Here is a 24662-nt window from a genome sequence, read left to right as displayed (position 1 = left end):
TTGTTGTAAATCGTTTATCGAGACCCGTCGTGGTACTCGACGGACTACCGGGTTTATATGGGTTCAAGTATGACAGTGCGACCGCTTGCGGATTGCCATTATACTTGTATTCTTATAAATTGGTCGGTTCTGCGACAGCTAGTATCAGAGCAAGATTCAACGTTAATTGTCACAAGTGTATTTAAAAACAAAAGTTTTTGTTTTCCAAAAACCCCTCTCTAGCAACTATTAGTATATAATAGGTATTTGAAATCTAAAGTGTGCCAATGATCACTTTCCTTATGCCCAAATTAAGGACTAATAGGTGGCTATTTAAGTACTAACATGGGGGTTTTTACTTCGTTGTCCATACGGCGTGCTATAGTATGGATGCCATTCACTTGAGTGGTAGTGTATGGATCAAATGCCTCTACGCCAAGGTAAGATGAGAGTATGACCGCAAGATGTGAGCGTGCGGTCGGGAAGAGTTAGTTTTGGTACGGCTATGTATGCATGCTTGCATGTGTATATGGTACGTATTTAATTGTGGGTTTAAATTCTTGTCGGGTAGATTGATATGGAAGTATATGTATGGGTATACATATATGGAAGTATTTACAATTACATTCTGCATATTCATTATGGGTTTAGGGCTGAAATGAAATTTTATGCAGGTACACTAACAACGAAACGTGTAGCTCGACTAGTTACGCTATTTATGAGAGAACGTATGTATGCCACCGTGTCTACCGTTAGAAACAAAATTTTCCTAAGTTTGTGAGGACGTACGGCACGAGCATGCATCATGTTAAACACCATTCACATAATCACATTGTTCCTCCCCTTATAAAATTCTTACTCGGTTATGTAACTCTTATCCATTATGGCATTGTCTCACAAAAGGGTACATGTTGATGGTGCAGATGGCACGCACCAAGCAGACTGCTCGCAAGTCCACCGGAGGTAGAGCTCCTAGCCGTCAGCTTGCTCCACGTACCCGTCAACATCACACGTTCCTTGGAGAGTTTGGGATGCCTACACTCTTATGGAGAGTGCTCAGCTATGTAGGCTATCCTGATGGAATGGAACCCCGCTACTTCTAGGCGAATGAGTGGTTGGGAGAAGGTCTCTTAGTTACTGTGGAGGTAGTTGTCCGTCCCCGAGGTGACGAGTCTGAGTGGACAGGTTGGTGTTATGAGTCGACTGGCAGGACTGCTGAGGAAGCAGCTGGCAGGGCAGCCTTTGGAATCTTGAGGAATATCATGGAGCGTTTTCCTCAGGAACTGGCAGCCGCTATGGTTGGAGTCTTTCCAAGAGGTAATCCCTTCACTGACTCATGGCAGCAGGCTAGAGGAAGGCCCTTAGAAATTGGTGCAGCAGAAGGGCAGAACAGCGATAGCCCTGCAATGAGCGCCATGTTCGCAGTGATGAGAGTGTTAGATGGAGTTGAAGGTAGCCTCAGACGTGTGTCTGGTGCTCTTGGTCATGCCCGCGAAGACCGACGTCAGCTTCAGAGGGAGCACGACGCCGAGATAGAGAGGCTCACTGAAGAGATGACTAGGTTAACTCACCAGCGAAATGCAGCTTGGTCCAGGGAAGATGTCCTGAGAGCTCGACAGTTTGAGCTGGAACAGTAGCTGGCCAATGCGGAGGGATACAATGATAATCTGCATGAAGAAGTTCACCTACTGCACAATCAGCTCCACCCTTATGTACCACCTGGAGCCGCAGAAATGGGTCTAGAGGGGTACGAGGAAGAAGAAGAAGTGGCACCTGAAGCAGAAATAGAACCTGGGGAAGGAGATGATTCTGCGTCTGACCTCGATAGTGATCATGATGAGGATTAGATCACTTAGCGTGTAGTGGGAAGACTAATGTATCACCTTTATTATGTAATGGACCTGTAGTTCCAAGTTGGCATTGTAACCAGACTATCATGTAATGCTAATTGCACGTTTGGGTAAACGTTAATGCAATTCCAGTTCCTTGTCGGTCATCACGCTTTAAATTGCATGCGTTGAGCACGATAAGTGGTCAATTTGGCGATGTCATGTTGCGAGAATGAATTATTATGCCTCTGTTTTTATTGTGCTTTCGAGAATTTTTCTCCAGTAATTTCAGTTTGGCATGAGTACCTAATTCGTCTGCAATCTCTTGGCATCGACCCATAATCGCTTATTGTTGCAACTTCGCAGATGACGCGCACCCGTGCAGGAGCTAGCAGCAGCCAGGATGGCAACCATGATGACTTGCCACCCCCACCGCCACCATCTGCTCAGGAATTCTTTACCCAGTTCCTGGGTAGCCAGAGGACAATGGAAGAAGCTTTGCGCCTCATCGCGTAAAACACTGCTCGTGGCCACCCACAGCAACCAGGGGCCGAGCCAAATCAGCACAGTACATTCAAGGAGTTTCTGGACACGAAGCCTCCGATCTTCAAAGTGGCTGAGGAACCACTGCAGGCCGATGAGTGGCTGAATATCATCGAGCAGAAATTTCGTCTGCTAAGGGTCACTGAGCACCTCAAAGCTGAATATGCTTCTCATCAGCTGCAAGGACCAGCAGGAATCTGGTGGACGCACTTTCTGTCGTCTCTGCCTGCTAATGCGAGAGTGACCTGGGATCAATTCAAGCTGGCTTTTAGGGGACACCATATTCCCCCGGGCCTGATGCACATGAAAGCAGCCGAATTTATGAGGCTCACTCAGGGAACCAAGTCACTCACAGAATATATGCACACATTCAATAACTTGTCAAGATATGCTCCAAGTTTTGTGGATACTGAAGAGAAAAAGATTGAGAGTTTCAAGCGAGGTTTGGGTACCAAATTAATGAAGACTATGGCAAATTCTCGATGTGCCACGTACAATGAGTTTATTAGTGATGCCTTGACCTAAGAAAACCACAACAACCTGCATGCAGTTGCTAAGGGTCGCAAGAGGGCATATGAGGCCAGTGCATCCGGATCTTTTCAGTCAAAAGCGCCTATCGCAGTTAGGCCACCATTTCGTCCACCTGCATCCAAGTTCAGGCCTCCACCACCGAAAGCTCAGAATAACAGGCCACAGAAACTGTTTCGTAAGGCGTTCACTATTGCCTTACCAAAAGGGAATGGTAATCAGGACAGCTCCACCGGATTCAAAAGTAATCAACCTTGTTTCAACTGCAACCAACTGGGTCATTGGTCCAAGGAGTGCCCCCACCCCAAGAGGAATGGCAACCCAAATCAGAACAATCAAAGGCAGATGAATGCCAGGGCACGTCAGGGACAAGTGCATTATACCGCTGTGGAGGAAGTGCCCGCCGGAGAAGTTGTCACGGCTGGTATGTTTCTTGTCAACAAGCATCCCGCTGTTGTTTTATTTGATTCGGGAGCTTCTCATTCATTTATGAGTCAAGCATTTGCATCTAGATATGATCAAGAAATAATTGAAGTAAGAAAAGGGGGTTTTAATATAAGTTCAGCAGGGGGAACTGTTACTACCAAAAAGATAGTCAAAAATGTACTCATCTTGATACAAGGGCGGGAGTACACCACAGATTTGATAATATTGCTGGGATTGTCGATAAGTGTAATCTTAGGCATGAATTGGATGAAGTATCATGGTGCTCTTATTGACACTAGCACCCGTACTATCATGTTGAGAGAACCCACGGGAGGGAATGCTTTTCTAGTTCCACTCTCCCGTGATTTCGAACCCCAACATTTAGCCTGTGCTATCCAAGCCACCACCATATGTGATATCCCAGTGGTTTGTGAGTTTCCGGATGTATTTCCAGAGGAATTACCAGGTCTACCACCGGATAGGGATGTGGAATTTAAGATCGAATTAGTGCCAGATACCGCACCCATATCCAGAAGGCCCTATAGAATGCCACCCAATGAGTTAGCAGAACTTAAAGTTCAATTGCAAGATCTATTGGACAAAGGTCTTATCCAACCTAGCTCATCCCCGTGGGGATGTCCAGCATTGTTTGTAAAAAAGAAGGATAAGTCACTGAGGATGTGTGTAGATTACAGACCACTCAATGCTGTGACCATCAAGAATAAATATCCGTTACCCCGCATCGACATCTTGTTCGATCAGCTAGCGAAGGCAAAAGTATTCTCCAAAATTGACTTAAGATCAGGTTACCATCAGATAAAGATCAGACCGGAGGATATACCGAAGACTGCTTTCTCTACTAGGTACGGCTTATACGAGTATTTGGTTATGTCTTTCGGACTAACAAATGCTCCAGCCTACTTTATGTACCTAATGAACTCGGTATTCATGCCCGAACTTGATAAGTTCGTGGTCGTGTTTATCGATGACATATTGATTTATTCAGAAACTGAGTCAGATCATGAAGAGCATCTGAGGATTGTCCTATCCAGACTGAGGGAACATAAGCTATATGCCAAGTTTAGCAAATGTGAATTTTGGATGAGCAAAGTGCCTTTCTTAGGTCACATTTTATCCAGAGATGGAATCTCAGTAGACCCATCAAAAGTGCAAGAGGTCATGGATTGGAAAGCCCCAACTTCGGTGCATGAAGTTCGGAGTTTCCTAGGGTTAGCAGGATACTATCGTCGGTTTATTCCAGACTTCTCAAAGATAGCTAAGCCTATGACCAGACTACTTCAGAAAGATGAGAAATACAAGTGGACACCAGAATGTGAAACAGCTTTTCACACCCTCAGAACTTTGTTGACTACAGCACCAGTGCTAGTACAACCAGACATTGAGAAGCCTTTTGATGTATTTTGTGATGCATCAGGAATAGGCTTGGGATGTGTACTTATGCAAGAAGGGAGAGTAATTGCATATGCCTCTCGGCAACTGAGAAAACATGAAGCCAACTACCCTACACATGATTTGGAACTTGCAGCCGTTGTCCATGCACTAAAGATATGGAGACATTACTTGTTGGGCAATGTATGTCATATCTATACTGACCACAAAAGCCTCAAGTATATCTTTACCCAGCCAGAACTGAACATGAGACAACGTAGATGGTTGGAATTGATTAAGGATTACAATTTGGAAGTGCATTACCATCCGGGTAAAGCAAATGTAGTAGCTGATGCACTTAGTCGGAAGTCCCATTGCAACACTATGGAAGCACTATTGGAAGATGGATTCAACTTGCTACATCCTGCCGTACTCCACAATATCACAATCAGTTGTTCGCTTGAGGGCCGAATCATAGAGATACAGCAGACAGATGTACGAATAAGTTACATCAAGAGAAAAATACAAGAGCAAGAAACAAAACACTTTAGATTGGACGAAAGAGGTGTATTATGGTTTGAGGACCGGCTAGTGGTGCCGAAAGACCGAGAGCTAAGGAATCAAATTTTAGAAGAAGCTCACTCCTCCAAATTGTCTATCCACCCGGGTAGTAGTAAGATGTATCAAGACTTGAAAACCCGTTTTTGGTGGACTAAGATGAAGAAAGAGATCGCAGCCTATGTTGCAAGGTGTGATAACTGCAGTAGAGTGAAAGCCGTCCATATGAAAACCGCTGGATTACTTCAGCCACTGCCTATCCCAGGATGGAAATGGGAGGAGATCAGTATGGACTTTATCACAGGCCTTCCAACAACGCCCCAAGGTCACGATTCAATCTGGGTCATTGTTGATCGTCTCACCAAGTCAGCCCATTTTGTACCAGTTCACACAACATATCACGCGGGTAAATATTCTGAGTTATATGTTTTCCAGATCGTGAAGTTGCATGGAGTACCCTGGACCATAATATCGGATAGAGGACCGCAGTTCATAGCTCGTTTCTGGGAACACTTACACCAAGCTTTGGGAACCAAGCTAATCAGGAGTTCAGCTTATCATCCGCAAACTTCAGGACAGACAGAGAGAGTAAACCAAATCCTAGAAGATTTACTTAGAGCTTGTGTTATATCTTCAAAAGGGTCATGGGAGAAATGGTTACCTTTAGCTGAATTCTCCTATAACAACAGTTATCAAGCGAGTATCAAAATGGCTCCATTTGAAGCCTTGTATGGCAGAAAGTGCAGAACTCCATTGAATTGGATTGAGCCCGGTGAAAGGAGATATTTTGGTATTGATTTTGTCAATGAAGCCGAAGAACAAGTACGCATCATCCAACAACACATGAAGGCAGCTCAATCAAGACAGAAGAGTTATGCCGATAGAAGAAGAAGACCACTAACTTTTGAAGTAGGTGACTATGTGTACTTAAGAGTATCACCCATGAAAGGTGTGAAGAGATTTGGGATGAAAAAGAAGCTTTTACCAAGATATGTAGGGCCTTACAAAATTTTGGAACGGAAAGGAAATGTTGCGTATAAGCTACAACTACCAACAGAGATGAGTGCAATCTTTGATGTGTTCCATGTTTCTCAGCTAAAGAAATGTCTTCGAGTACCGGAAGAAGCTATTGCACCCACCAACGTGCAACTTCAATCGGATTTGACTTATGAAGAAAAGCCAATTCGAGTATTAGAAGTGATGGAGAGAGTGACCAGGAGTAAGATTATTAAGTTCTATAAGGTGGTGTGGAACAATCATAGTGAACAAGATGCTACATGGGAAAGAGAAGATTATCTGCAAGAAGTTTATCCCGCCTTTTTCCAAGAATGGTAGGTCTTGCAAATCTCGGGACGAGATTTTTATAAGGGGGAGGGGCTGTAACACCTCGGGTGTTAGCCTTGCATAACTTGACTTGCATAACATGAGCATGAGCATCAAGCATCCATAAATCATCATTTACAATTGAAACATTTGATCGAAACATATGAAACCTTGCTTGTTATTTCATGTTTCTTAGAACATATGCATATGATCATGTATAAATGAATGCATGTGGGTAGTGCTAGTCACTACAACACCTTAGCTACACTTAGGTTAACTAAAGGAACCTTGTTCATGAAGGCCACATTTCTTGATCAAGCATTTAAGTGTTATTTCATGTGTTGACCTGAATAGCTATATGAGTGACTACTACATGAAATGCTTAAATGACCTTGCAAATTGTTTTAACATGCTTAGAGTATCATCATGAACAACTTTGGTATTTAGTGCTAGGGCTAGTTTGGTCATTTAGCCATGGTTTGAATGTGCATCATGATTTCAAAGTGACAAGTTTGACTAAAGTTGAACTAGGTGTTAGGGACCTTGCATGGAGGAGTTCACTAAAGCAAAGTTGTAGTGTTTGACATAAGGAACAACTTTTATTTTTGGGTCATGGACTGATTTTGCTTCTAACATGCTTGAATGGGTCCCACAAAAACCAGCCAAATCTTGCTTTTAACACTTAACAAATTTTCTAAGAGTATGCTCGACTGACAGCCTGACGAGCCGACTTTGATCATGATTTTACTCGGTGTACGATGTGAATTGGAACACGATCATTGAACAACATTTGTAGCTGGTACTTAGGACTACGAAAGTCATTTAGATCATTTACGAGTTGGAGCGATGGATTAGCGGGAAAATCAGTGGCAAATCTCGTCGTCAGGCTCGGCCATCACGTTCTGACGAAACTGAATCGACTGAATCGATCGGCACAGTGGCCGACCAGCTTCAGAGCAGAGCCGCCGCGTGGAGGTCCCGTCGGCCGCGCGTCGCCGTTGCCCTGACCGCGCAGGCCACGCCGCGCCCGAGCGCGCCTTCATCATGCCAACGCCCGCCCGCACTCAGCCACGCTCCATTTTCACTTCGCCTCGGTCTCCTTCGCCGTTCGCAGCGCCCGCAAGCACAGCAGCAGCGCCGCCGTCGCCGTTGACGACACCAACCCACGCCTAGCCACTCAATCGCCACCGCAACCTCTCCACCATCATCTCAGCGACTCACCGCGCCCGCCCGTGCCCGCTGACCACGCTCGGTAAGCTCCAGCCACGTGCACAGGCTCGCCGGAGTTCCGCCGTGAGCCCCGTCGTCGTGGCCACGCCGCCACAGTCCCCCTCTCCAAGCGTTAGCTAGCGCGCTAGGTCCGCCGTAGTACCCCGGTGCTCGTCCGAGCCTTAGGTCGGGCCACCGAGGACGTCGCCGGCGTTTTGCCGTGGTCCAGCCTCGCCGCTCCGCCATTGCCGCCGCCGTCGTCCTTACCGTCGACAATAGGGCCGGCCAAGTGGAAGACTGTCCAATAAGAAGCTGGAGCACATGACGAAGACAGCATAGCCAGATTGTAGAGTTGCTTGTGATTTTGTTTGACAATTGTGTGTACAATATTATTATAGTTATATGTTATGGAGATTAAGTTTTGTTCGTCTAATATTATGTAATATTACTCTTGGATATATTTAATAACAAACAATGGCGAATCAGATTTTGTAGTCGATCTTTAAAACAATATTTGCATATTTACGTTTTTTAGAAAATAAAGCATTATGATTTGAATTTATATCAATATCAATGTATGAAGCAATTCTTTGATAACCTGTTGAAATTAAGACCGTGGACAAGGTGCCCTTGGGCCCGAGATGTTCTAGTAGGAATGTATATTTAACTCTTTTTTTATACGATGCATGTTGTTTGATTATTGGTGTGTATTATGTTCCTGTGGACTTGTGATGCCGTATTGTTCTCTTGTTTCTTTGTGCGAGTTGAAAATATAAGCTATCTTTCTCGCGTGAAAAGGAACGATGAGACATCTCTGTTTTACGAAAAGGTTCAGAGTTGCAGGATGGATCAAGCAAAGTCGTGGACTTTGATGCTCGTAAGATCATGAGATCTTAAGCAAAGCAAGGTCAAACTGATAGGCCGTAGCCTCATTATTAAGAAGGGTAACCAAAGTTGTGGATGGTAATCTTAAGCAAGGGGAAGTCACACTTAACATAGTAAGACAATTTTAATTTATGACAGTATATTGATTGTTTCAGTTTTACATTATGGCTATATATATCCTACTCCTACAGTTTGATGACCTGATTTGAATGTGCAGTTTCAACAATCTAATGTTAGCGAATATAGCTAGCTTGCAGCCAAAAAATCATTTCATTGTTGATTGCCATAAAAATGTTATCTTCATGTTGTGGCCATTCAAATTAAATTTTTTTTTATCACACGTACTATTTAGAAGAAAAAACTTATTCGACAAAGTAAAAGAAGCACGACACGTCCGGTCACCATAGCACATGCTACGGCGGCAACTCAACTCGTACCGTCGTACGACACGACGAATCAGTCCAGCTTGACGGTGGAGAATAGGTAGTGGACGAAGCAGAAGGACGCGCCGAGTCCGACAGCGCCGGTGGCGAGCATGACGGCGAGAGCCATGAGGAAGGAGTAGCCGACGTAGAGCGCGGCAGAAACGGGCCCGGCGAGGCTGTGCAGCTCGAACACCAGGTAGTAGACGGCGTAGCCCAGGGTGTAGAGCGCGACGGAGCCGGAGGCGAAGAAGGCGCGCCACCACCACCGCCAGTCCTCCACGCACAGGCCCATGTACGTGAGCACCACCGACACCTCGGCGCACACCGTCACCAGCAGCGCCAGCACCACCAGCAGGAACCCGAACACGTAGTAGACGCGGCCCAGCCACAGGCTCGACATGATGAAGAAGAGCTCGATGAACAGCGTCCCGAACGGCAGGGTCCCGGCCACCGCCACGAACACCCACGGCGAGCACTGTGCCGCCGGCACCTGCCAGGAATGGAGTATTTTGGCAATGTCAGCTGTAACATTCATTGTTAAGGATAGGATACCCGGCCATGCTCTTGAAAGAAGCTAGAAAGAACGAAGGTTAATTACTTGGCGGGCGATCTTGTTGGTCTTGACAGGAAACTCGATGTGGCGAACGCGGGAGGCGAGGAGGCCGCCGGCAAGGGTGAGGGGCACGGAGACGAAGAACCACAGGAGGAGGATGACGACAAACAGCAGGAACGGCACGGCTCCAGTGCTTCCGTTGTACCAGAGCACGCAGTTGAGCACGGTGAACACGGCGAACCCGACGCCCGGGAAGGCGAACGACGCGCGCCAAGCCACGGACTTCCACCCGGCGGTGTCGCCCTGACGAACCGTCTTCCAGAGACTCACGGCCGTGTACCCGGCGGCCACGCCCAGGACGAGGTAGAAGCACAGCATGCCGGTGACCAGCGCGCCGCGGCACGCGGGCGACATGAACCCGAGCGCGGCGAAGACGATGGTGACCACGCCCATACCCAGGATGCGCACGCCATCGCCGACGAGAACGCAGAGGAGCACCGGGTGGCTGGGCTCCCGGAACACGTCGCCGGCCACGAGCTTCCACCCGGCTAGCTCGTCCGCGTGCGCCCCGGACTCGCCGCCGAGCTCCTCGTACTGCGCCAGGTCGCGACGCACGGTGCGCAGCAGGATGACGAGCACGATCGCGGCCAGGAACGAGACCACCACGATGGAGTTGAGGATGGAGAACCAGTGCACCTTGGCACCGCCCATCTCGAGGTACGCGTCCCAGCGCGACGGCCACTCGATGCCGCTCTCCACGAAGGCCACCTCGTAGGAGAAGACCAGCGGCCTGTTGTCCTGCACGCGCATGCTCACCACCGACGGGTCGCAGCCGGCGGCTGCCTTGGACGTGATCTCGTCGTACATGGTCTTGTTCTTGACAGCCGCCGCGTCGTGCTCCACGCTGCACGGGACGACCTCGAACCCGACGACCGTGTAGCCGCTGCCCTCCTTGCCGCCGGTGAAGCTGAGCAGATCGGCCCCGTCGGCGGTCGCCATCAAGGTCTCCACCCTGGTGGTGGTGTTCTGCTTGTTCACCAGCACGGTGAGCTTTATGTGGTTGTACACGTAGTACTCGCCGTCGTCGGCGCGAACACCGACTGGGAAGCCGGTGGACCGGAGGAGCACGTCGGGCGCGACCGGAGTCTTCACGTAGCGCATGACAGGGAGGGTGTCGAGGAGGAGGTTGACCTGGTAGGCGTCATCGATGCGGGACTTGATGAGCTCGGCGGTGCTGGGCGACAGCGGGTCGGTGCGGCAGAGGAACAAGGGCGTGGCGGTGTTGTTGAGCATGGAGAAGCGGTACGGCGATGTCTCGATGCGGTCGCCGAGGAGGAGCTCGCCGAGGCTCTCGGCGGCGTGCCGGGCGCCGTGTTGCGGGGAGCAGAAGGGAAGGGAGTAGTAGGGGTAGGGGAGCTTGGAGGACGGCGAGGTAAGGGAGTTCACCTTGGCGGCAAGGGTGTCGCCGGGGCGGTACCGCTGAGGATAGCTACCAGGGAGGTAGAATGCGGCGGCCGGAGAGTGCCCGGAATGGATGATGAGTATGAGTAGGAAGGCAGAGATGGTGGTGGTGGACACGCAGAGAGAAACCATGGCTGTGGTCTGTGGCCTTCCACTTCCAGGTGGAGGACAGGAGGAAGCGATCGAGCTGATGGACTGGAAGGAGATCAGCTGAATGTGTTCTGCATTGCATGCTGTTCTTATGATGATTAGTGCTTTGATTATGAACCAAGAAAAGTGAAGACAATTTAATGCAGCTCAACTCAAAGTGCTCCGTAGTCAACTAATGAGACTCTCTTAGCCGAATTTGAACATTAGGGGTACGTTTGGATGGGTGGCTAATCTCTAATCAAGCTTCACGAAGCCACCTTTAGCCTTCAGGAAGCCACCCACCACCCTCTAATAGGCTCCAGAAAAACGCAGCGGTGGTCGTTTTTGGGAGCCAGGCTTGGCTAAGCACCGGTGCCCGTTCTACTCACCTCCCATCTCACCCGCGCACCCCTCCTTCCTCGCCGACGCATCCGCTCTGCTCCTCCTCTGGCGCTCCTCGCCGACACATCTGCTCTGCTCCTTCTCACTTCCCATCTCACCCGCATATGCTCTGCTCCTCCTCCGGCGCAGCGGCCCGCATCTCCTCCTCCGACGGCCCGTGGTGGGAGGAGCGGCGCCCCACATCTGCTCGTCCGCCGCGGCGGTGGGCTCGCGTGGCGCGGCGCGGACCCCAGACGAGCTCCTCCGTCATCCCCGCGCGGCGCATGTCACGACCCCGGCCTCGTCTGGCATCTGCGCCAGGCCGTGCCCCTTTGACCTCGCCGGTGTGCACGGCGGCTACTGAGGCGTGTGCACGCCGGTGTCCGCGGTTACCGAGCCGCACGCGCTTGATGCCGGCCGCATGCTCCGTCGTCCTCGCGCGTCAATCCTCGGAGCAGATAAGCGCCGTCTTCGGAGTGGCGGAGTGGTGTCCTCGGAGCAGAGAAGCGCGACGGATTGTGCTCGCCAAGCTTGCCCATCTCCGTGCTCGCCGTCCTCGTAGCAGAGCAGAGCAGTCCTTCTTCACGACTTCACAGATTGTGCTCGCCGCGCTCGCCCATTTCCGCGCTCGCAGCAGAGCAAAGCAGTTCTTCACGGATTGTGCTTGCCCATCTCCGCGCTCGCCGTGCTCGAGGTCGGAGGTCCCCTGCTCGCCCGCGCTTAGCGCCGCGTGCTCAGCCCCTTCGTGTTGCCCCGCTGCTCTTCGTCTACTCTGCGCGTAGCCATGCGGCTCACTCGAGCCTCCAGCTTGAAGAAGTGGAAGGGCGAGCGATTTCGTGATGCAGAGAGAGATTTGCTGGTGCGCCGCCGTCGCCGTGCTTCTTGTATTGGCTTGAAGCAAAGAGATTTGGGGCTGCTTGTATTAGCGTGAAGCAGAGAGAGATTTGAGGCTGCTTGTATTAGCGTGAAGTAGTGAGAGATTTGTTGGTGGTGGGATTTGGTGCTGAGCTGCTAGCTTCCATGGGCGGAGGCGACTCCAGCTTGAAGAAGAGCGAGGCTGCACGGGTGAGAGAGAGGTGAGAGATAAAACTCACCTTGACAAGGACAACGTAACTGTATCCAACCTATCAAGCAATAATCCAGGCAATACATGTAAAGCAATCAACCACGATTGGCTTACTGGAGCCAGGCTCAGGCTGTTCAGGTTTAGATTAAGTAAGTCAGCAAATCAAACACACCTTATATAAATTATGCCCGAGTTAATACCGTGCCGTCACTCTTAGCTATGCTCATAAATTAATAAAAAAAGTTTAATGTCGTCCAGAGAGGATGAATAGGCCTGTAAAATATCAGCTCAAACAAAGATTAAATTCTAGAGCGGCACTGTTGCTCGAGGAGCGACAGTGCTGCTCTGGCTGGCACCCGAGACTATAGTTCAAATTTTACCCAACAAAAATTAGATAAGTAAATTTCTGATGTTCCTGGGTAGTATGGAACCTGTTTCATCACTTGGAAGTTGTCGGAAGTGCACAAGCAAGTAGATCGAAGCCAAACCTTAAAATATCCACAAACACAAATATAACAATATAAATCACAAGAACACAAGTGAGACACTGATTTATCCCGTGGTTCAGCTCGCCATCAAGACATGCCTATGTCCACGTTGTTGTGAAGGCCATAAAGGCTTTGGTCTCTTTCAACCTTATCTTCATTCTCAAGTCAAGAGAATAAACTCTTGAGATGAGAGATGATTTCACTAGATGACTGGGGTGATTACAAATCTTTCGGGGATACCACACAAGTTGGCAAGATCCACGGGTGATGCTCTGGCTGGCTAGGAGCAAGCTCCAAGAGTAACGAATATAAACCGTCTGCTTGAACGCGAACCAAGTGCTTTAGAAGATGGAGATCAGTTGGAGCAGCTCTCTAATGAAGTTTGGAGGCTCAATCTCTCAAAGATTTGTAAGGGAATCAAAGGGAGAAGCTTGAGGGGCTCCAATAAAGTGAGAGAGAGAGAGAGAAAGAGAAGCTTTTGGTCGCACTTGGGAAGAGAATGGTCGAGTGGGAGAGAAAGGGGTGAAGGAAATACCCCTTCCTTCAACGGTCAGATTTAAGGCGCACTGCTGCTCTGCCCTGGCGGCTCCAAATTGAAAGATGTAAGACATGCTGTCCAGGCAAGGTATTATAGGATGTTTGGTGGAATATTAGCACTCAGTTGTATGTTCAAGCTTACGCATTGTATCCCCCTTTGTAGTACAACTTTTTCTAAACTCAATTTCAAAATATAAATAAATTATAAACGCTTTTGAGTAAGATGCCATGTCCTTTTGTAATTGGGGGCTCCATCATTGAATGTATTGTCCTCATTCTCGTTATACCTTGAGCATGTGACTTGAACCATTTCAACACATGTGAGTTCAATCCATGGCTTCAAGTCACTTCCACTAACAATTTGATCCTTAACACAATATAACTCCTCATAGCTCGAATAGTACCCCGACTCAATGCAAGTACTCTATTCTTCACTTTAGCCATGGTACCTCAGTCCTCAAGACATCGCTTGCCCTTTCCTTTCGCTTAGTCCCTCGAAGCCTTTTCCTTGCTATCTTCACCCTATCGAGCCATACTCAAGTCACATCATATTAAGCATTCATTCATTAAAAAACCGTTTCTTCAATATTATGATTCTTGTTTGAATATCTTTTAGATATGAATGTTGAGATCAATCAAGCTCTAGTTTGATTCACTTGGATTGACATATATGAATCAACATCAATATGGTCAAGCCAATTCACGATTTCTTGTATCCTTTCCATTTTAGCTTGACACTCCTAACATTCACTTCAATATCTATCTTCATACTTCTAACTTGATCAAATCAATGTAAAGTGATTTTCCAAATCTTTATTCATACAAGCAAACCAATGTAGACGCCGACTTATATCCAATATAAATTATGTCCTTTGTCATTTGACCTTTGCTTGGCATTTTGTCACTTACACATTCTTGATTCATTCTTCAACCATGATCAAAGCTAATTCACGATCAAATTATTCTTTTTCATGAAAAGCAAGCCATTATTGAGACCAATCCAAAATCACCAACTTATGTCTCATTTGTCATTTGCCAAATATGCTTGCTTTCTTTGATACTATGATATCCCACAACATAGAAGCCATTTCATCAACTCCATTTGCATTGTTGTCCTTTTTGTTGAACTATTTCCATAATCTTCCAATACAACAATACACAACTTTTGCCTTCACTTGAACAATATGTGGAATATCACCAAGTTGCCTTTTTGTTGAACTTATATACACTTCTCATTCCGCAACCCATAAGTGTATGCAATAAACTTAATTTCTTGTTCAATACTTAGCAAACTTGTTAGACCTTTAATGGCATTGTCGTTCAATTCACCAAAACCCACTAAAGGGCTAGATACACTTACCATTGAGCTATTGGCTAATCTATGCGCATCAACGTTCGAGTTCGTGCTCTCATGAGCAACCAGACATCTGAGTTCGTGCTCTCATGAGCAACCAGACATTTAAGGACAGAAGATATTGAGAGAGGCAAAACATCTCCACTCGTCCATTGCTACAACTCATGCCACAAGCATCTTGAAATTCTTAGCTTTTCTCATACATCCCCTTGCAATTTCACATCATCTTCTTTCTTGCTTTCTTAGCTGCATTCTTATCCCCACCTGTCTCCTCAGCTTTGTCTGAGAATGTAAACTAAAGAAAAAAAATTAGTTAGCACAGGTTTTAAAGAACCTTCAGTGACATGTTTTGAGGTAGTACTTACCACTTTGTGTTCAGCAAGAGATGACTTCAAATCTTGACGACTGACACAATAATCCATCATGCCATTAAATACACCATGGTACAGACCAACGTAATTAGATTGGTCGTTTATAATCATGTCTCCAGAAAATCCGTTGGTCGCCACCATCCCGTGAACCTCCAAAAACTTCATGGTGTAGTCTTTGTTGTTGAGGCTGCTGGCGGAGTCATACGTACAAACACTGTGAGAGACCTGTCCTAGGGCCAAAGACTTGCACCTCTGTGACGGCCAACCAATGAGAGTAAACTTGCTGAGCTCAGTAGGATCCGACGAAGACAACTTGATCGCAGGTGTCCAGCACTGCATGTTTCTTATTTGTTTCGTGATCGAGCTCAACTTCCAAAACTAGAAGGTCTAGCTTTGTGTCCATCGAGCTATTCGATAAGTCGCTTGTGCTGGTTTGTACAATTAATTTGTTGTGAGAGAAAAACATTGTACATAAACCCTGACTGAAACCAACTAACGGAACGTGCTGGTGTAATGCTCTTATCATGGGCGCAAGACATCACACAGTTGTGCATCTGGACTATAGTTGGCCATGCAGCCCGATGCACGACGGCATGGCACGAAGCCCGCTTTTTTAGCCCGACACGAGCACGGCACGGCCCGGTGACATGCGGGCCCGGGCTGCCCCGGCCTGAGGGAGTAGGCCGTGCCTGGGCCAGCGGCTCAGGCACGTGGGCCAGCACGGCACGCCCTGCTACAGTCGAGCCGGCCCGTTGGCGGCCCGGCCTGCCTACCGTGGTGCTGCCTCCCCCTCCTCATATGGCCCCACGCCCCCACCGCCCCACGCATCCCTCGCCCATCCCCGCTGCCCGCTCTGCTCTTCGGCTCTCCCTCTCCCTCTCGGCCTCTCCGCTCTCCCTCACCGAGCTCAGGGCGCGGCGACGGCCCCTCCCCTCAGGACCGCACGCATGGTGGCGCAGCGCTGCGGCCTCTTCCCGCGGCGTCCTCCCTTCTTCCTCGCAGGGCGGCCTCCTTCCCACGGATCCAGGCGCACGAGCGGCGTAGAGGCCTCCTCCCCACGGATCCGTGCACAGGGGCGGCGCAGAGGCCTACTCCCCACGGATCCACACGTAGGGGCGGCGCAGAGGCCTCCTCCCCACGGATCCACGCACAGGGGCGGCTCCCCCTCGGATCCATACGTAGGGGCGGCGCAGAGGCCTCCTCCCCACGGATCCACGCGCAGGGGCGGCGTAGAGTCCTCCTCCCCCTCGGATCCGTGCGCAGGGGCGGCACAACGGCCTCCTCCCCCATGGATCCGGGCGCAGGCAGCGTGCCTCTCCTCCGAGGCTCCGAGCTCCCTCTCCCTCTCCTCAGAGCCCTGTGATTTTTGTTGTTTTTTTTTATTTTTCTTACTGGAATGAGATGAACACGCTTGAGCTTGCCATGGCCATTGACGCTGCGGATCTACCTCGAGGCCTCCTCCATGGCTCCATGCACCGCTGTCGCCACCGCGCTCCCGTGCTGCCCCTTCTGTTCTTCCCTTTCCTCTCTCTGATGCCGCCGATGCGGCCGGCGGCCAACTCGACGCCGTCATCGCCTGCTGAAGCGGGCCTTAGGCTAGCCCGGCCTCCCTGACAGGCCGTGCTTACCGGGCCGGCCCGGCACGAAAAACAGCCCAGCAGGCCGTGCCCGCCTCGGCACGGCCCGGGAGGCCCGGCGTGCCGTGCCGGCCCGACCCCTATCAGGCCGTGCTTTCACGGGCCCGTGCCGGGCCGGCCCGTTGGCCATCTATCTCTGGACGATCTCGGACTCATGGTGCACGCAATGGACATCAAATCGGAATACTCTATTTAGATCTTTGGTGCTCCGGCTGATCCTAGAAGTGAAAATGTCTTCTATGGATTGAGCAGTCGTTAAGATACTTTACTACGACTGCAAACCCCGTTGAATACCTTTCTCCCGTGCCAGCCGTGATGACATCTGTCGAAAGCTCTAACACCTCTATCAGTTTCACTTTTCCTCCACAGCCGCTGTAAATTGATAGTACTTTTCTTCACAGCTGTTAGACATAACTGTTTTGATTGAATTTTATTCATCTTGGTAGGTGCTGCAAAATTTGCTCCTTTTTTCGAGAACAAAACCTTATTATAAAAAAAAATTACGAAGCATCTTTACTCCAGTGCCTTATGCTCATGTGTATCATGTGTAGAGTGCTCTGTCAGCTTTGAGTCACTTGCGTGACATAAGTTTTTAGTGCGACGAACAAACAATAGGCATGATGAACTGTGAGACGGATTGTTTTACCACACAATTATATGTTGCACGGTGCATCAAACAAGTATTAGCAATATCAATAATTTATCCGTTTATACAGTGTAATAGGCAGAGTTGGCGAATTACCCGCTAGCTGAATTGGCTAGTTGACTTGAGTAGCACTTTTCAAATTCTAGATTCGACAGGTGGGGCAGGGTTCGAGGAGTTAAGATTTGCAAAGAATTTTTCTCTATATTTCCAGTGTTAGTTTTTTCTGCATTTAAAGAAGGCACCAAGACCCAAACCCTAGTTGTGGGTTTGTTAGCAACCCGAAACTTTGCGTAGGGGGAGAAGAAGAAGGGAACAGAGAACCGCGGAGGAGATTGGCGATGTTAAATTGACAGAGTTCAGAATATAGAGTTTCTTCTTCTCTACCACTAATAATACACCGGTAGTGAACTTTTCTAAAGCCACACAAAAAAAAAAAAAACTGTCCACCACAGTCATGAACTATCCTACGGACACCCCCAACACATACACCCAGAGCTAACCAATCTTTAAAACGAAGGGATGAGATCCACTTTGACCTCTCCTTTCTCTCGCTCCCTCAGATCCAACGGACCAGCTCGCCTGGACCAAACCTCATCAGTCATCACTCATCCCTCCTTCCACGCACGAGGCGCGACCCCCCTCTCCCCGACGCCGACTCTCCCTCTCCCCGAGGCCACCGCCGCCAGGGCTGCACGCGCGACTCTTCCACTCCCTCGAGAATCTCCCATCTCACGACCAGGCTGCATCGAGCGAGGGCGTCAGGGCGAATCCAGCGGCGGCGGCTCCCAGCCACGGTTCTCGGCGCGCGTAGAGCTGCGGCGGCGCCGAGCTGGTGCGCGGGGTGGCGGCGGCGGCGCCCGTCCACGGGACTCGTGGCGTGCGAGCCCGGCTGCGGGTCTCGGGGTGCGCGGGGCGACGACGGCGGCGCCCGGCCACGGGACGACATGGACAAGCCTCACCCAGCCCTAAAAGTTGAGTCTAGTCATCTACTTATAGAACAAAAAAAGAGGCATGATTGTATTTTAATTTACCTTTTACCTCTCCTATGTGATGTAGTAGCCCCACGGGTTGTGTTGCTGCAACTCTATTCTTCCTTCTCGCATTAATCCGGAGAATGACCAAGAGGAGCACGTGAGGGAACAGCTGAACAAAGGAGTTGTACCTGAGGACATCGATGTTCACTGCTTGGCCAGCCTGATTAAGGTAGGACATCTGTCAGCTTGAAACAACCATGAAACTATGTTTAAATTGGACATTTAAATTGAACAGGTATAGTTCAGAGAACTGAATCTTCTGTACATTTAAATTGAACAGGCATGGTTCAGGGAACTTCCAGAAGGAGTCCTCGAGGGCCTGAAGGCTCATATGAACTGAAACATAGCAATGATTTGTTCCTTGCAGGCTTTTACGATTACAGAGAGGAGACTGGAGGCTCATATGAACTGCAGATTGGACGCTTTTACATCCACAGCCGCTGCCGCTCCCTGTGTGTATCCAGCCCTCGTCAAGAATTCATAAATTAATACGCATCCAATCCAATAGATGATGACGTTTATGGTGGGAGGCAATGCAACCCAACAGGTATCATTTATGTATTCCATGTCATCAAAACATTTAAAAATGTGTACATTCCCCTTCAATCGGTGGCAATGGCCTTTCACGCCATAGGACTGGTTTTCATGAAATTGAGGTATTGCACTTAATGCATGTTACTTGTGTTTCTATCTTCAGGCTGCACAGTTTTATTCACTGATATAGTGAAATTCGGTCATGGCCTCATGGGAACTTTATTGTTGTGTTTAAAGTTTTGAACATGATGGGCTCTTGTATGCAGCCTTAGAAAATGAGGATGTAATTGATATTAGAACCAGTACGCATTTTGTGAAGTTTGTACTCTCTTCATTTGGCTTGCAGGTCAAAAGGTCGTTGAGCCAGTTTACTCTCTTCATTTTCCTTTTGCTGGCTCTCTGGCTATATGCATATTAGAGGCGCTGATTATTTCATTATTTGCATGAAGCTCGAGAATGGTGAGCTTTCTCTTTTAACCTTTCTTGTCAGGTATAGCACCATCAGTTCAGTATTACAATATGATATATGCTTGGGAGGAAAAAAAGATACGTTCTGCAAACCATTTGCCTGACATTCTATAGTCTGAGCAGGGCTGTTTCATGACCCAATGCATAACTGCAGTGGTGGACTTAAACAATATCCTAAGGGTGCTATTAATGAATTAGAGGGGCCACTAATCATGAAACCATTTAACCATGGATTACTGTACGTTTTTTTCTAGAGGTGCTACACATATTTGATATGTGATGTAACTGTGAAATTTAAAGCAACCACAATCCCTTGTGCACTAGGAGTCTCTTGATTATATATTTACATGTGCTTGTAGTTTGCTCTTTGGGTAGAAACAAACGTGTCAACTTAGCTTGTGAATGGAGAGCACAGACAAATAATGATTTCTTAACAGAGTTGGATTTAGACAGAAAAATATAAGAACAAAGGGACTAAGGGAGAGGGAGTTCTTTCTCAGCTTGTAATTTGCCATGAAATCTCCTTTTGGTTTGATTTACATCATGATTTGTCACTGTAGGATTTTTCTTGTTTTAAAAAATTTTCAGCCCCACAAGCACAGGCTTGGTTATGCTCTCAGAAAATACTTCTGAGGTTATTTAGGGTTCTGTTTGATTTATTTATGCTTGTTCTGACAGTGTCTTTATGCTTTATACAGGTTTACACAGACCTGTTTCGACAAGTGCATTGAGAGAAGGTACAGATATGATCAGCTTATTTTTAAAAATCTATTATTTGTAATCCTGTTGGCACATCCATATTTCTATGTAACATTGAACGTTCTATGATAGTGAAGAAGGATTTATCCTGTTGGCACATCCAAATAATTTAACTAAGCTGCAACACATTACACCTCAAGCTTGGAACTTCTCATGGCATGATAATTGATAGTCAAGAAGGATTCATCCTCTGTGAGACTGAACTATGATTTTTCCCCGTGGATTCGTTTTGTTTCAAGTATAAACAAGCTGAGCTCAATATGGGTGACAACAGTTGCATTGACCGATGCGTTTCAAAGTATTGGCAACCATGTTTGTTGATACCCTTTCTCTTTGGCCTTTGTGGATTCATTTTTATGCTTATTCCTAGACTATGGAGTATTGGCAAGCATGTTTCTTGATACCCTTTCTCAAGAGATGATGATACACTTAAAGATGTGGGCTACTTGAATCTGTGAAAGTTGATTTCACATATTTTTGCTTTCATAGTTAGAATTTTGTGCGTATCTGGAAAAGTTGCTTAATGTGGTCTGTAACGTTAACACAGGCAATATAAATATGAAGTTATGATGACAAGAATCCTGGTGGTCAGTTTTCCGCCCTTTGTTGCATATAATTGCATGTTCAGTGCCTCGGATGAGAAAGATTATTCAAGTTTGAATATTTAGGATAATTTTGCTATAAGGCTTTTCAGTGGTCTGAATGTTCATAGCATTTGGAACTCTGAATAACCAATGTGTATGAATATATGGTCCTGTGTTTCGTATTTCTTCACGTGACGAAAATGTTTGTTTTCTTTGTAGCCTCAAGTTTTATAAATTTTATCTTGTTTTCTATTTTATACATGGTCATATAGAACTACGTGAAACTTAAATTATAGAAAAAATATCGTCGTCTGATTGTTTTTATGTGAATCTCCGAAATGAAACAGTGGCGTTAACACGGGTAATGTAATGTACTAGTACTGTATAATTGTCTGTCTCTCTCTCACTGCTCACTATATAGACTCCATTCTGGGCTGGAGATTCTGGAACTGGGCTGGCGAGCGCAAACGGGCCGAGCACCTGCCGTTCTTCCATCAGAGAGAGAGGTCGGAGCCGTAGGGGAAGCACCGAAGCAGGGCTGACAGCGTTGCGGCTGCGGCGCAAGGACGAGCCGCCGAGAGGACTAGGGTTTAGCCATGGCGGCCGAGGACCAGACTCCTTGTACCAAGCCCCGCCCCGACAAGGCAAAGAAGAGGAAGAAGCCCAAGAGGGACAAGTGGGGCCAGCCTATCGCCGCCGCCGCCGCCGCTGAGGAGCCGTCGGTGGAGCCAGAAAAAGAGCACCCGGCGGTGGAAGTTGAGGCGGCGGTACAGGTGGAGAAGGCGGCGGAGGAGGCGACTGCGGCGGCGGAGGGCTATGAGCCCGGCAAGGTGGTGGCGAGCGGCTTGCCCTACACGACCACCGAGGCGGACATCCGGAAGCTGTTCGAGTTCTACGGGCCCCTCCAGTCGGTGCAGCTCTCTCGCTTCCCGGACTCCGGCAACTTCCGCGGCCTCGCCTTCATCTGCTTCGAGGTCCATACCCACCACACTTTCTTCTGTAGGCATCACATTACATTACTTCCCGCAGTACTGCTTTCTTCTTGATGCTGAAGTGGTAATTTCAGTGGTGGTAGGGTAAGAATTTGTTCAAGTTGCCATACAAACCAGAAATGTGTGATGATTACTGGATGTTGCTGAAGTGCTTTGCTATGCTGCCATGGTCGACTAGGATTCTGCTCTTATCGGGGATAACTTTTTTTAGAATTATAGGGCCAAGCCCCTGCCTTAATCAAGACAGACAAAGTTTACAACATCCAGGCGGATCTCACCTTCCTGCCATACCCCCAACAAATAGATTAAATAAAAATAAACCAGCTAGTAAACCAGGCACAAAACAAACTCCAACTCCCTCACATCTCCCAAGAAACACCAAATTCAACCATTTCCCAGATTCAACCGCCTCCTCAACAGATAAACTGCTGGACAGAAACTCTTCCGCTTCAGCCGACAATGTCTTATCCTTCCAGTTCATAGCATTCAAGAATAAAAATTTTCTCCCAATGGTGTACGCAGCAAGCTATTGGGGATTACTTTTTTTGACGCAAGCCAGGGATAACTTTTTGACGGCATTCTTGATTGATTCGGTTAATTGTAGTAGTATAATCTTTGGTTTTGTTGAGTCCCTGATCCAGGGATCCTCTATTGTAGTCCTTGAGTTTCTATGCAGCAAAGATCTATGTATGTGATGGCTGAATTGGAAGACTGCAAAGCTTATGAATTCCAGAACCCCTGTTATCATATTTTCCATCTGTACCGTTACTTACATTAGTCTGTTTATTACTGGTCCTGGGAGATGAATATGGTTAGTATCTATAAATAAATAGAGCTCAAAGCTAAGAAACTTGAAAAGTTGGATCTTGCGATGTCTGCTATTTCTTGTTATCTTTGACAAATCTGATTTTGTTCCATTCTATCATTGCAGTCAGAAGAAGATGCAATAAAGTCTCTTGAGCTTGATGGATTCAAAATGTAAGCTTGCTAGCATGCATATATCGATTTCTCTTGCACGTTGGCCAAAATCGTTTTTCACTAATGTACTCTGTATATATGACATATACAGTGGCCTCAGATATATGAGGGTTGAAAGGTGCAGGGTGACGGCCACCTCAAATAAGAAAAGGAAGCCAGAGTTCCAAACCGATCCCAAGAAGTCCAAAGGCTGCCTCTCGGCTTATGTTGGCAATCTCTCATGGAATGTCACTGAAAAGGACTTGCGAGATTTCTTCAGATCATCGAAGATTGCATCTGTAAGATTCGCCATCGACAAAAGAACCGGAGGTTCTCGCGGCTTCTGTCATGTCGATTTTCAAGACGACGAGTCGCTCGAGAAAGCCGTAGCGATGAATCAGTCTGAACTGCAGGGTAGGCCTGTCAAAGTCGCATATTCAGTCAGTAACAGGGGCTGAAGAGCGATGATTATCCGTCACCAGTGGTTTGTACCAGTGAGCTTGTAGTGTTGTGGTTTGGCTCCCTCAGTTTTGGCTAAGCTTTTCGCCGCTTGAAACAAGATTTTTGAAATGAAATCCATGATGCCAATTCTTGGACGGAACATATGGCAAATGTAACCCTTTTGTAACAAGTACGAGTTTCGTAAACCTGCATCTCTTGGTTTTGTTCCTGAATGAATGTTTTTGCCAGGTGCTGTACTTGTTTGCAGTGCAGGACATGCGAGGGCCCATGTAGCGGAGCTTGGGCCGGTTCTAGTTAGCTAGAGACTAACATATACATTGTAGTTGTAATATATAAGCAATTTTATCTCTTCTCTTAAAATGAAGAAGGAGCTGATGAAACTATTGTTTTTTTTCTTCTTCACCTGCTCCAGCTCCTCCATGCACTATATCAAGGTACTGGGGCCGCCTGTATGTTCGAGTGAGCCTATGGTAATGAAACCAACTAACCAATCCATACATTTGGAACACGCCCTTGTGCTGGTCCATTTGGAAGGCCATGACTAAGGCGTGCTTCCAGCATATGATGGAATTGGGATCACTGATCAGGGTGGGGTGGTCGGTGTTCCATTCACCGTTGGATCTAGAGATGGCGAGCAGGCTTCATTCCAACCTGTTCGGCTTTCAGTAGGACTGAAGGAACGTTCTCTGGTCCAAGCGGAGAGGCCCATCGCCGCCCTGCTCTCCTCCGGCGATCCTCGCCGACTGCTGACGTCCTGTAACAGCTCTCGACAATCTCATTGTACTGTACTCGTCTGCAGGGGACGCCAACCTGGGACACTTCACACCTGTGCTGCTGCCGGCCGAATTGCTCCTTGAAGTTTGTATGTACGCTGTGACCTGTTGGGCATCATTGCGTTTGCCCGATCTGAGCAAAGAAACAAAGGTGCGCGACGAAGACTCGGCACATCATAATGCTGGAGTGCACGGCCGGCAACCCTCGTTCGACGGCACGAGCGGGTCACGGTCATTTGATGAGTGATGACCCACGACAGAGCGATGTGCTGCGCTGCTTGCTGTTGCTGGCCCATTTGGATGGCTAGGCGTGCCGCGTGCGTGCCTAGGACCAGGAGGAGGCGGCGGCGGCGGAAGCTCTCCGGCGTTCTCAGGGCCGGCC

General features: G+C 47.9%; 2 protein-coding genes across 7 annotated transcripts; one reads left to right on the top strand and one right to left on the bottom strand.

Annotated features, from left to right (window-relative positions):
• Nucleotides 1–8934: 8934 nt before the first annotated feature.
• Nucleotides 8935–12755, bottom strand: LOC136540755 (transmembrane 9 superfamily member 11-like). The gene is made up of 2 exons (XM_066532768.1): nt 9693–12755; nt 8935–9584 (listed from the first exon to the last, which is right to left on the bottom strand). The coding sequence occupies exons 1-2, from the start codon at nt 11238–11240 to the stop codon at nt 9126–9128; spliced, it is 2007 nt and encodes a 668-aa protein (XP_066388865.1). The 5' UTR covers nt 11241–12755; the 3' UTR covers nt 8935–9125.
• Nucleotides 12756–18318: 5563 nt separating this feature from the next.
• Nucleotides 18319–23854, top strand: LOC136535776 (phragmoplastin interacting protein 1-like). 6 transcript variants are annotated; one of them, XM_066528176.1, is made up of 8 exons: nt 18319–18688; nt 18777–18920; nt 19032–19298; nt 19632–19744; nt 20452–20490; nt 21518–22070; nt 23020–23066; nt 23158–23854. In XM_066528176.1, the coding sequence occupies exons 6-8, from the start codon at nt 21693–21695 to the stop codon at nt 23501–23503; spliced, it is 771 nt and encodes a 256-aa protein (XP_066384273.1). In that variant the 5' UTR covers nt 18319–18688; nt 18777–18920; nt 19032–19298; nt 19632–19744; nt 20452–20490; nt 21518–21692; the 3' UTR covers nt 23504–23854. The 6 variants fall into 6 exon arrangements, with proteins under 6 accessions (XP_066384273.1, XP_066384272.1, XP_066384274.1 ...); XM_066528175.1 differs by having other exon boundaries at nt 18774–18920; XM_066528177.1 differs by having other exon boundaries at nt 18319–18920; nt 19119–19298.
• Nucleotides 23855–24662: the final 808 nt, after the last annotated feature.

Source organism: Miscanthus floridulus, chromosome 2, assembly GCF_019320115.1.
Source record: "Miscanthus floridulus cultivar M001 chromosome 2, ASM1932011v1, whole genome shotgun sequence".
NCBI classification, from domain to species: Eukaryota; Viridiplantae; Streptophyta; class Magnoliopsida; order Poales; family Poaceae; genus Miscanthus; species Miscanthus floridulus.
The sequence above is the reverse complement of the archived record's forward strand: the minus strand, read 5'-3'. Positions and strand labels throughout refer to the sequence as shown.